Here is a 14159-nt window from a genome sequence, read left to right on the forward strand (position 1 = left end):
TGTAGGGTACATTTTAGTAGCAATATCATTCAACAATAAATACATTTCCTTGAATTAAATGGACAGAAATATTAGTTGGGTCCATCTCAGCTCTGAGTTTGACCTGGCTTGCACAGTATCAACAAGACAAACATTCCATGGTGTGCACTATATATTCCCAAAAGTATTGAAATATCTCCAGGCCAAAGCATGACACTTCTAGCTTGGTGTGGATGGCCCTGTGCTAATCCTATGCTTAAAAACTGCTAGATAGATTTGATAGATATTTAAGGTAAGCAGATTTGGAGTATCAGTACTGTTGTAGAGTGCTCCATTATAAAGAAGCTGTGGTCCACCTAAAACTTGGTAACTACCCAGAGTTCCCTGCTCTTTTTTGAATAATCTATGTACTACTCTAAGCCTGAAAGGGTATTTTTTTGACTTATAATGGTTGCTCCTTTGTGTCTGGACAAAGCTATACCTCTCTGATGACTATACCTATCCGACGAGCTCTAATAAGCTTGAAACACATGTTTCAGGGGTTGCGTTTATTCATTCCAGGTTGGGTTAGATGTTATTTACCATTCCAATACCTTGAATGGGTAAAGGCTTGTGTCATTTTTCAGTTCGGCGTGGAGGGTACATAAATATCCTATGGTTAAAGACTTTGCTGGAAAAATGGCAAATGCCATTGCCACTTTCTAGCTTTGCAGTGATGACACTGTGCTAATCCTACACTTAAAATCTCTGTTAGAAAAAAGACATTTGAGGTGAGCAGATTTGAAGTATGGGTGGTAGGGTAGAGTGCTAAGCTGCTCTTCACCTGAAACATGGACAATACCCAAGGTTACCTGCTTTTTTTTGCAAAATATATTTCAGTAGAGATATATTCCAAGGCACTCATTAAGAAGCTATACCTTCTATAAATGTATACGCTAGATATTCTGGACAAGATTATAGAAGATTTATCGACTGAAGAGCTCCAACAACATGTAGAATCTGCCACATATTTCATTCCACACATCCAGGCTTTAGACCAGAATTAAGGCAGCTCTCCTGCTCATCTTAAATGACATGCTGAGAGCAATCAATGATGACCACAGTCCAACTTACTCCTTCTCATTCCATCTACATATTCTGACTCACTGAACCATGAAATTATTTTGGAGGGATGATGCCAAGACCCTTTATTGATGAGAGGTCCTGCTGCATTTTATTGAGCCTGATTTTCAAAGCAAAGAGAAGCCTCTAGTTGACAGTTACTTACTGAGCACATCATTTTGGATTTGGAGAGTGGGTGCACCACTTTGGAATCCAAGAGGAGTGGAATGAAGAGAACATCCACTTTGGTACAGACAGTGGCAAGCAAAGAGGAAGAATTGTAGGGGGAAACCATTTGCCTGTTGCTTGTGCATAATCCCCAGCAGGGCACGATGTGGCAGTGCAACCAGTCTACAGCTTCCAGATTACCTTGACTCACATAAAGCTATTGCTAATGCATTCCGTAAACTGCATTTCTGTTTAGACATGCAACATCTTTGTAGGCGTTTGGTTTTGTGGATGATAAGAGGCTTCCTTGTAAACAGGTATCACAATGCAACTTGCAAAGTGATATAGTGCGTGAGCCTCTGCTTGTTGATTGACTAAAAGTTCCTCTGGTTGTTTGGTTATGGGCATTTCTGTGCAGCACCACACCACATTAGAGCAGGTTGGCTTATACTATGTGGCTGAAAACTGTATGCTGGGCTCACACTTAATGCATTTCGTGGAGTGGACAAAGAATAGACCGTAACACTGACGGTAGTAGGAAAAGCCATTAACTGCTCTCTATAACTTTGTGTTCGAGGCCATGCTCAACTGTTTTGTTGACTGCATACAGGAGATGCTTTTTGGTTAAAGTGCAAGCATCAGGTCAGGTTTTCACTGGGTGTCTGGTAAGACGTGGGAGCCCAGAGCAAGGCACAAGTCCTAAAAAAAGGAACTTGGGGTAGTCTAACCAAGTATGGCAATAAGCAAGTGACATCATGGTGCATGACATCACAGCGCATGACATCACAGAGCGTGACATCACATGTTGCATCACAGGAAGTGGCTTCACAACCCATGACCTCACAGGAAGTGACATCCGATCTTAAGACCTCACATATGTTAAGCAAGTCTAAAATTAGCACATTTGGAGCTGCAACCCGGACACAAAATCTTGGCCTCAACTTATACATATTTTTTTTTAACTGTCTCACAAAGAAATTGGCAACACAGTAAAATATGGCAGGACATATGTTCTGCTTTGTTGGTTGCAAAATCTGCATATTCAAATATCTTATGGGGGTGAGGCAACTGCTGCATAGATCTTAGTGTGCCCAGTAAACCTCGGGGAATAATAAGAATGGTAAGATGACTCTGGAGGTTAATGCACTTGCTGGAGAGATCTGTGTTTTGTCTTGTCCCAGTTTTAAATCAAAATAGCATAGAGGGTAAATGTGTCTCCTGCAAAGCACATCATGTGACATGCAGATGGCATATCTTTATTTTATGGAGATGGTTTATGTAGATGGTTAATGCTTTTAACACAGAGATCATTTTGTTACGAACAGTTCATAAATTCTATTCCTTCTAAAATAGCACAGTGAGCTAAGAAGGGCATGTGGCTCCTACACGTTGTAACCCCCACTGTCTCATGTAACACATCCTGTACATTGATTTACACACATGATTTATTGTCAATGTATAACGTGTTCGTGTCATGTAAAACGCTCCGACACCCTGGATTGGGAAAATGAGCGCTATAAAAGAAATAAAACAAAATAGTGGTATTTAATTTGTTATTTGTGTAAATACTGTGACTGACAGTGCATCCCATAATTCTTATACTGCATGCATGTCTTATAAACAGGGACTGAACAAAGTCAAAAGCATGCCTCTTTTAAGTACCTGTGCGGTAATAAAAAGTTGTGAGCCTTTGTTTCCCCTCCATTATATTTGAAGATAGTTGTGAGGTTCAAGATAGCTCCCAGCCAGGATACTAAATCAAAAGGAGGCCATATGGCCTCTTAACTTCGGCCTTTGTTTTGGGCTCAACTGGGATTTAGAATGTTCCGAGCCCCCTCGCCAGCATGTTGCTGCTCGGAATGATAGCAGGCAACATGCATGTGTTGCTCAATGTGTCCCATTGCCTGGAAATTACATCGGAAAAAATTCAGGATATTTCTGTGGGGCCCAAATTCTTGTCAAGGGGAGACTGCATCCACTATGCAAAAAGAGTGGCAGTCTTTTAATCTGGGTTTGCACTTCCCAACTTCACCCTCTTGATACTGCTTCCCACGATATTCAAGGTTTTATGGTCACAGGGGAGGACTCTTGTACATATTACATCTATAATGTCTATAATCCAGGGGCTGGGGATTGGAGGATCACAGACAATACACCAGCTTACCACACATAGGAACCCCTTTGCCACCCATGACTCATTAATTGTTGCAGGGGACTTCAACACGCCATACGAGCCTCTAGACGGCAGTAGCTCTGTCCTTTTCGAAATGGAGGATGAGGTATGGGGTACCCTGCCCATAGACGTTGCTCCTGTAAAGCGCAGGACAGAAGCAGCATACCATCTTCTATCCTTTACAATCACATTTGGGCTGAGTGCATGGAACTGCCGTACCCCATCTGACTGCAATGCAACTTAATTCTTCAACCGCCTTGTTTCCTAAAGTAGGACAGATTACATACTGATCTCCTTCTGGTGCTATGTTGTGGATATGAGGGTACTATCTAGATTAGCTAGTGACCACAGTGCCCTACATTTCTCCTTTAGTAAATTTTTTGCCAGCCAGCATACATTACCCTCTTCCTTGTTGCAGACCTAACACCATCCAACAATAGGAGTAGGGTAAAATGGGCTAAAGTCGCAGTTTAGCCTAATCTCAGGGACAAAATGAATAGGGCATTGCTTCATCCTGTCTCAGACCTTGATAGCTCTCTTTCTTCTCAAGGTAGACTGTCAGCAACTCCACTCATACATGAAACACTATTTAACACTTTGTAAGAGTGCTTCACATGGCACAACACTTGCACATGTAAGACCTCTACCCCAGGTCGTACCTGGTTTATTAAAGATTGCAGTAGGGCCAAATCTAAGCTGTGCCCTCGTGAAAGGGGATGTCACTGACATCAGGACGGATAGGAATAAGTACAGATTAATCTACCTCAAAGCCCACAATGAATAGAATACCCAGCTCTGGAAAGACATATATGAGGCTGCAGCTAATAAAGAAACCAGACAATTCTGACATTTGGTAGCAAATAAGGGGCAGAGCGCTGAAATCTACATTGCGGACACTATTTCACCCAGAGACTTGGTATAAACATTTCTCAGATATTTATGGCCTACCCCAGCCAAGGCTATGGATGAGAAAGCCTCCCTAAATTCCTTGACACATGTATCCTCCACTGCCCTAACCATTGGGATCAACAAGATCATGAGGTCAATTAAGTCTATAGCGGCTGGAAAGGCCACAGACCAGATGGGGTTTCAGGGAACCTCTTTTCATCTGACATTGAAAACTGGGCCCAATACATAAACTACTCTTCTTCTGGAGGGTGTGGAAATTCCACGTAGTTGGAAAGCAACTGAAATCGTTCCAGTCCACAAGAACGGCCAAGGGACTGCTCTTGAACTATAAGCCAATTAGCCTTATGGATTTAATGCAAAAGGTTTTCAGTAGGCAGATTCTGTTTCAGCTTGACCTTTGGGTAAATGGGAATGGTGATTTGTCCTATCTGCAAACGGGGTTCAGAAGCCAGACAAGCACTATTGACCAGATCCTCAGGTTCATGATTATTTATTGGAAGACTGTTATAATTGAAAAATTCTATCTATACCTAGCCTTTGTGGACCTTAAAACAGCATTTGAACTAGTCCCTTGCTGCAAATTATGAGAGGTTCTGAAGGAGAGTGAGGTCCTGCTTGATCTTTTGAATATTCTCATGCGTTTGCAACATGACACTTACGTACAAGTTTGATGAGGTACCGGGGTATACTAACGAAATGGATAGGAGTTCACAAGGGCATCCGCCAGGAGTGCCTCCTTGCCCCAACACTTTTCTGTTTATATCTAAATGATGTGGTTGCCTATGTGGAAGATTGCACAAGGGATTTCCCTAGGTTGGTGAGTAGAAAGATTCCCCTGCTCCTATTCGCCGATGATACACTATCAATCTCCAAAACCCTGGCAGGCCTGCAAACACTTGTTGATAGGTTTATGGCATTTTGTGATAAATGAGGGATGGTCATTAACCACTCAAAAACTACATTTATGACAATTAACCTGCATAGGTCCTTTAGAGGTTCGATCATGCTGTAGGATTTACCTCTAGACTGGGTCACTAAGTTTAACGACCTGGGAAGCGCCTAAACCAAGAATTTGACCTGGTTCCCACAAGTAAAAAAGTGCCCTGAACCAGTTGCATCAGGTCGCAGCGATCCTAAGGCTCTATAATTCATGTGCATTTCACCCACTTTAAAGGTTTATAGGGCCACGGTAGAGGTGGCTGCGGTTGTAAGCCAACCGCGGCGGAAAAGCTGCGGACGGAAACCAGGACCCACCAGCCATCCTAATGTGGCGGTGGGTCTTTGGTGGGTCCGCTGCGGTTTTTCTGCATCCTCCGGGCTGGCAGTGGCTTCCGCAGGCCCGGAGGATGCGGAAAAACCGCAATCGTAATAGGCCCCTTAATGCCATTCGGAGGGACTCCTTAGCATGTCCTATAACCACACCAGTAAATAATACAGCCATTGATATGGTGGGTCATGGGAAGTCACTTGGTACAGTCTGTTTTCTGTCAGTTTTATTCGGCATGCAGGACTCAGCTAGTACCCACAGTGCTTCTTTTGTACCAGGATGCAGCTTGTAGAGGGGTTCTGCCTGAATTTACTTGTACTTCCACAATAATGGTGCTTCCGTACCCAAGTCAGGACCTGCTAGATGTGCGGTTGTACAGATCATTGTTCCTGCTCAATGCGGAATACAAAATACTAGGGAAATTATTGGCAAATCAACAGGCACCAGTGGTTGGCTACTTGGTACACCCGGCCCAGAGCACGCTCATTCCTGAGCACACACAAATTAATCTGAAAAGCCTTTCTCACAAAATAGATGGGTCTCCAGGACCCAGTCTGCATCCTATTTATATCTATAGTTGTTTGACATGATATCTTGATCCTTCCTGTTCGATGTATAGGGCTGCATGGGTTTGGGGGATGGCTTCTTGAAATGGGTTAAACTGCAAGAGTAAAAACTGGTACACATACTTTCCCCCACTAAATTTTGCTCTGGCAATGGAGCCACTGGCATGTGTGTTCTGGAATAGAGCGTGTGACTGGAGTCTCATTCTATTGAATGAGCCATAGATTATTTCCCTTTATTCTGATGCTGTTTTATTGTATCTCCGAGTCCCTAGTGGAGTAAATCTCACCTTTTTTCCTGTACACACAACTTCCATGGACTACGCCTTGCAAGATAACCTGGCCCCCTCACACTTTTAAATATTTAGATGTATGGTATACCACAAAGATAAACAACTGATGTAAGGTAGTCTGGGCAGAGCAGTCTCTTCGATTTGCTCTTTAGTGGATTTTTGGAAGAGGTTGCCTGTTTCCTTAATGGAAAGGGTGGCTATCATTAAGATGCTAATATTGCCTCACCTATTATATTTTTTTCTAGGTACTTCCAGTAATCTTGAAGCTGTTGTTCTTCAAGGAGCTGAATGGGCTCTTTTGGGATCTGGTCTGGACCAACAAACAGAAAAGATTGGTAGTGGGGAAAATGATGCTGTCACTGAATTTGGGAGACATGGGTATGCTACTGTTGGAGCTGTATTGTCTTTCCACACAGTTTGCCTAGGTAGCCATATGGCTAGGGTCACCTAATGAGAGGGATACATTGATGATCATGGCAATCATTAGGGGCTCCATATCGCTTCAAGTGGTTTTAGATACCATGACACCCATGAAAGAACTGCCAAGGGTGTTCGGGTAGTTAGCTTCAATACACAAGTCACATACGAGGGACTATGGAGCAGAGATGTCTTATGCAGACTGGTGGAAGGTTTTGGAGTGGGTGACTAGAAATGTCAGGTTTAGATTTACCCAGATCAATTATATTCAGCAGAGGTATTTGCCATCTTACAGATTTTCTCAGATGCAGATGTAGCGAGTGGTGGGTGATTTTTGTCCAAGCTGTCAGCAGCCAGATGCAAAATCTATCATATGCTTTGGTAATGTTGTCACATATAGTCATACTGCGAAGACATGGTAAATATTATTAATGAGGTTGCGGATTTGGAAATTTTGTTTACACATCAGCAATGGTTATTGGGTCTGATCCAAAGAACTCAACCCCAGAAGCAGAGTTACAGATTTATTGATCTGACCCTGGTAATTGCTAGGTTCAATATAGCTATGAACTGGAAGCCTCCAAGGTACACAGATGAATACGAGATGTTCTACAATGTTCGAAAGCTGAGCTTGGCCATGGTATGCACTGCTTCCTATAACAAGATTATCACACCTTTGTGGTTATCAAACGCGTCACGAAAACATTTCCACATTGGTTCACAACAAAAACAACATCCTTCCAACCACACACACTACATGGTGAAGCATGCTCCTCATGTAGATAAGCTCTTTAGCAACCCACATAGGGGTAGTGAGCGCTATCTAAGTGCTGCAATACAATAAAATTCCGGAGTTGCACAGAAGACACAATAAAGGAGCTCCCCATGACTTCTGGGACATGATAATACAGGCTTTGGTGGGCAAATCTGATCTACAGCGCCTGTGAATAATTTCTCTCCATATTGTTTATGGTTTAAACACTGTAACTGTGAGAATTTTTATTTTAGGTCGCCATGATCACATTCTATTCATGACAGCCCCAATTCTAAACCGTGTTTATACATGACTAGACACATATTAATTCCACATTTGTAAAGCGCCAATTTATCACCCCTATAGGTAGGCACTGGGGGCCGTTGGGGTGATTAAGTGAGCTATTGCCGAGAGTCACATGATGTTGAGTTGAACTGCTGTTGATGATCGAACCACCAGCCCTGCGCTCCGGAGTCAGCCGCTCTGGCTACTGCACATAACTTCTCACACTTGAAATACACTCGTAGTAGAAGCCAACCAATCAGAATGACATTAAAGAGTGTATTCTCCAGGGGAGGGACAAACGGGATGGACAAAAGGATGATGATCCAGGATTTGTAAAGCGCGGCAAATCACCCGTGAGGATGTCAAGACGCTGAAGATGAGACAGGGGAAGCAATTGAATAAGAATCAAGCACATGAGAGTGACATAAAGCCAACCAATGATAAGCAATGGGTGGACTATATGCCCCACGTAAGTTTTTGGAAAGTCAACACTATCTGGTAGACTTGATCGCAATAGTCTTTGTGCAACTAAGACATGCCTTTACCCTTCCTCTATGAACCATGACATGCCACTACTGACAATCGGGCACCTGTCTGGCACAAATTAATGGTCTAAGAAGGATCACAGTCTCCTGAAGCAACAAACTGATGAGAGAAAGTTTTAATGAACAAGGACTGAACAGATGCATTTAAGTATTAATAAAACACAGCCCTGTTAAACCTGCAATCCTCCAAGCTATAAGCACCACTGTGCGCTACGCCAACCTAGCAGTGGCACGATAATAGAACTTCTGGGTTCCAGCTTCCAACAATTCAGGAAGAGATTCAACATCCCTGTACCTCATAAATGGAGAATATACACTTGATTCAATTGAATTGTCAATGTTTGTCATTTTTTATTTGCTTTTGTTTCTCACCTGAAATTGTACTTTTTGGTCAATGTGATCAACGTAAAACTGCTTGAGGAAGCGTTCGTCTTCACTCCAGAAAAGGCGGATATCAGGGATCTGGTAAAGTATCATAGCCAACCTTTCCAGTCCCAAACCAAAGGCCCAACCGATCTTCCCGTGAGCACCAGCTGCAAATAACAGACACAGATAAAAGAACTTAGAAAAAGAAGATTAAAGATTAAAAATACATGAGCAATTACTTTGCAAACACGAGATAAAGAAGTATGGAAAACATGTGCCTACAATACAATATTTCAAGAATCCAATGGCGCGAGTTTAGGAAATGCAACCTGGAAAAACATGTTAACACTTCCTATTAGACCCTACTTGTTTACTTACCTTCCATGTTAGAAAAATGCATAAGACTGATTGTCCGTTAGTGTCTTTTTCAGGCACATTTTGGTTTTCCATATATGTTGTGTGTCAGTGATGACTTACTACAGATCGTAACAAAGGGTGTTTAGTCAATTGTGTTGTCTACCAGTTTGTCTGGAGGGACCGATATCTATGGCTTAGGATTTCTCAAGTTAAACAAGTCTGTTTTTCTTGATTCCCCTAAGAAGATATTTTGAGATTTAAATGGGGTCTCTTTGGAGTTTAAACAATTGCATTATCTTAGCACATTCAGATCTTAATCTGCTGCATGCACTGAATCAGCATGTGTTGCCCTGCATTGCGCTAATAAGACTACATAATATTCCATATACCATAAATATGATCTCTCAGTACTGTATAATTTCTTCTATTCCTCTCATTATGGGCTAGCTGGGGATATGTGGGTGGGAGGTGCAAAAGGAGGGTGCAAATTGACAGAAATTGGTTCTGACATGCATTCAAATCTTGCAAGATTTTGTCATGTGGGTTTGATGTGGGTTGTGGTGTTTTTGAAAGGTGGTCTCCTGATGGGATGGCAAGCACAAGCAGTAAGGGCCTCTACAGGAACATTCTAACAGGCATTATTAGGAGTTACTGAAGTAAGAAAGATAATCCACCACACTAGAAGACACAGGAAATTCTCACACTAGAGGAATTGCAGCGATCATGGGTCCAAACTGAGGCAGCTTGGCATGCCAAAGAGTATGACATATCAGTTTGGGCCAACTCAACTATGACACAACCTAGTGGAATAAGGTATGAATCAGGCAAGCAAAACCCGCCTTCCACCACATCCTCTTAAATATAGTCGATTAATCCAAAAGCTGAGTCTCCATCACCTGACAGTGAAGAAAGGAATTCCCCAAATATATGCTCATGTAGTCATGCTTTGACCTTGATTTTGTATTTTTTTTTTTTTATTGAGCAGAGCATAGATAAGGTACAATACATATAAGAATAATTTGAACAATGGAAATGAATATAAAATATTTAAAAGCTTCTTCTATAAAACACAGATTAAAAGGGAGGATTCTGAATACTTAAAAGCCATAAGCAGTCAATGACAATAAAACTACATATATAAATTTTCAAATACAAGCAATGTGCAACATCCACAAAATTCGGTCCTAAAGTGCAAATGCAATACAGTACAATCCAGCCTGAAATAAAGTGCTAATGCTTCAAAATAACTATAAGTGCAAATACCGCCAATTAAAGTGACCTTGATTTTGGATGTTTAGTCTGATGGTAACCATACTGTTTAGGCCATAGGGTGCTCCACACCTACCCCCAGAGTTGTACTGATTCCTCCCACTTCTAGTCTATACCTAGTGACCAGGTAGAGTAGGTGTGATGAGACAGTTGATAGAATTTCCTATACAGGTAGGTGACAGTGAGCATCTATGTTGTAAGTAGAATAGATGACCAATACAGCCAGTATAGGAATCAGCTTCTTATATTTATTTGCAGCACAGATAAACTACATGTATCTCACAAGCTGGCCAGGCTCTAACTGCCTGGACAAGAACTCCAGCTGGGGGAGATCATCGAGCACAGAACACAAGAGCATTATATGTATGGGAAACAAATGAGACAGTAAAAAGACTACAAAACAATACAAAGCATGAAATCATATTTACAACAATCTGATACTCCGTCCTTTTCCCCCTGAGTGCAGTAGAACGAGCACTCTAAAATACCTCACTGAAGTATGGCATGAACAAAAAGGCATAATGGTTACCACAACATATACCTCCAAGAACACGTAAATAATCTGTGAGGAAACATGTTTTTGCCCTTTACAGTAGAAACTCAACTACTCTGCATAAAAATGGTTTTAATAAGCTAGACCATCCAACTTAACCAGCTGTGTTCTACTCATTCTCTTCTTCAATATACTTTGAGTCTATCACGCGCTAGTTTCTGTTTCTTCCATTACTCCTGTCCGCAGTCCCTTTGTTTTGATAGGTCGCCAAAACATTTAGCACTCACTTTCACCAAACGTGTAAATAAAGAAAATTCCACCAATGTGGCAGGTTGAGAAAAGAATCAAGCTTAAATGAAAGATCTTAATAACCTGCTCTATGGTCTGGGATGCTGATAAAGTTCATTAATGAGTTTCCGAAACAAAATTAAATAAAATGCATCATAATCCATTGTCAATCATGACCAGTCATGAATGATTCTATTTCAGGACCCGAAGCTCAGATTATGCCTTCTCTTTCCTTTTTTTTTGCTCAGCAGACTTAAAACAATAACTAATCTCCAAAGAATACAACTCCCAAGAGTATTTCCGTTAAACAAAGACAACCATAGAGACAGTCCTATATATCCAGCATCAAAGAATAGCACTTCCTCTTTCTTCATTGCTCAGTAGCCAGATAAGTGCCTTTCCTTAATACTGCCCGGTTACGCACCGGTAATATTCATTACTCCGAGTCCTGGTCTTCCCGTCCCATTCCTTATCAGTGAGCAGCTAGTCTGCTCCCCAGAACCCTATACCTAGCAGAACGTTTTTAGCACTTCCCCCAATATGGCGCCACCAATCAGGCGAGCATATAGGGGGAAGTGCGTCACACAAACTTCCTGCGAATACCAAAGAAAACCCAGAAAGAAAAAACATTCACCTCAAAGAAAAAACACCGGGAGGGAGGAAAGGGCTCAGGAATGGGATGGGAAGACCAGGACTCGGAGTAATGAATATTACCGGTGAGTAACCGGGCATTACCTCCTCGTCCTGTCTTCTCGTAATTCCTTATCAGTGAGCCCATACCAAAGTACACGGTGATTGCAAGAAAGAAAGACCAGAAATCTGAGCAAAAACAGGTCTATTTAATCAAATGAAAGCAGTACAACTCAAACATCATGTACAGCAGACGAAACATGAGAACCAAAAGCAGCCGAGGCCGCCATCCCCAACGGAAGCCGGTAGTGGGACACAAACATATGGGGAGAGGCCAAAGTGGCAGCATTGCAAATGTCACGCAAGGAGGCACTCTTGAACATGGCCCAAGATGAGGAGACACCTCTGGTAGAACGATCCTGCACCGAAGAAGGGAGGGGACAGTAAGCAGACTCATAGGTAGAAATCACAGCACATTTCACCCAACGGGACAAGGTGGACAGGGAGGGACGAAGTCCCTTACCAGAGGTCCCTTAGGTAACAAATAAAAAATCGATCTTAGGAAAGGCACTGGAGTGATCCAAATAAATGCGGAGAGCTTGCAAGACATCCAAAGTATGCAGAACCACCCCCTTCAGGGAAGGGGGGTTGGGGAAAAAGACAGGGTGCACATGATGATCCCTCTGCCTGAGGTTTTTCGCGGTTGGCGCGAAAAACCTCAGGCAGAGGGATCATCATGTGCACTCAATTAGGGAGGGGCCTAAGCGGGCTGTTTGGAAATATTAGATAGGGAGAAAACAGCGAGTTTTGGTGACTGGAAAGGAGACGAGAATAGACCGGTTTTAAAAGTTGTGCAGGTACGAGAAAGAGTGTGGTTTATCGTTTGTGAATGGAAGGTAGTAGTAATAGGGTAAGAGCGGGGAGAGGAAAAAATTAGTGTGTGTATGTGAGCACGGATGGATGATGCATGGATGAGGAAAGTCACAGGATTTCAGGGAGGCGGAATTGAGAATCATGAGTGAATGCGGGAGAGTCTAGGGAAAGTGAATGGTGTTCAGAGAGCGTGAATTAAATGAGGGGCGAGATGGTGATTAATTTTCATTGAAAGGAAGAGATTAGTGGGAGGGACACGAAAAAACCGGGATAGCATGGAACAGTAGGACAAAAGTTTGGATAAGGATTTGTACAACTGTGAAGGTACTCAGAATTTGATAATATGAGGGAATTTGTATAACATGGGGTACACTTGATAAGATATAGCGATCTAATGTGTATAATTATGATGTTCACAGTCTCATGGCAATTTATTGTTGTTTACAGTTACCCCTGACAAAGGGCTTTTTTAAGCCTGAAATGCATTGGGTCTTTTAATAAACACTGCTACGACGAACCACTCACATCTGTCGTGTTCTTGAAAGAAGCCTGGAGGGGCATAACTTGGGCATGAGAAGCTTGGGAAATTGCGAAGTATCCCACATGGTGAACGCTTAAAATCTGTTGAAAGTCATGAAAACGAAGTCAGAAGTAAAGAATATATGGTTTAAACTAAGTCAAAAGGAAAGAATCATTTTCAAACAATGTGGTACTGTTGCCTTAGCAGTGCGATTGGCTTGGGACGCGCAGTCGCCCACCCTGCTACAAAAGTTAAGCATACAACAGATAAAGGGTAGCGCATCTGCTCCTCTAATTCAACATTGAAATACTAATCCCCCACAAACCATTGCATTTTTTCAAGCTACATATCTTTTACCATCTGCCACATTTTATAAAAGAATAACCAGTTAATTTAACTCCTTAGTCTAAAGTCTAGTTTTCAGAAAGCAATAATCACAACTTGTTTACAGAGTGTATTGGCTGTGATCCTGGAACAGGTATACTCCAAATACAAACTCACAAATAAAATAGGGCGAATTTGTGAGATGGTGAACCTAAATGGACTACATTTATTTATTTATTTTTGGCATTTGTAGAGCGCTCTGTTACCCGTAGGTGTCCTGGCGCTAAGTGTTACTCCTGAGATAGAGGTGGGTTAGGGAATCAGATGATAAACAGCCATTTCTTTAGAGCTCTTCTAAAGGCCATGAGGTCCGTCATTTTTCTGAGGGCTTGAGGGAAGGCATTCCAAGCTTTGGCTGCGCCCAGCACAAAGCTTCTGCCTCCCCAGCGCGCTCTCCTACATCACCAAACACTTGAAGACGCCATTAAGCTGCACAAAAAAGAGGCGGAGGGCCGTCACACACTGAAAACCTAACATTGCCTTGAATAGGATGTTTTAGGTACATGGTCGACAAAAGATCACCAT

General features: G+C 42.2%; 1 protein-coding gene across 1 annotated transcript in view; it reads right to left on the reverse strand.

Annotated features, from left to right (window-relative positions):
• The window catches only part of FARS2 (phenylalanyl-tRNA synthetase 2, mitochondrial), a 1707987-nt gene that overhangs the window by 602606 nt on the left and 1091222 nt on the right, over positions 1-14159 (reverse strand). The window contains exon 7 of the mRNA XM_086965030.1: positions 8827-8987. Within this exon, the coding sequence (XP_086821156.1) occupies positions 8827-8987 (161 nt within the window). The remainder of the gene's footprint in view (positions 1-8826; positions 8988-14159) is intronic.

Source organism: Lissotriton vulgaris, chromosome 4_1 (assembly GCF_964263255.1).
Source record: "Lissotriton vulgaris chromosome 4_1, aLisVul1.2, whole genome shotgun sequence".
NCBI lineage: Eukaryota > Metazoa > Chordata > Amphibia > Caudata > Salamandridae > Lissotriton > Lissotriton vulgaris.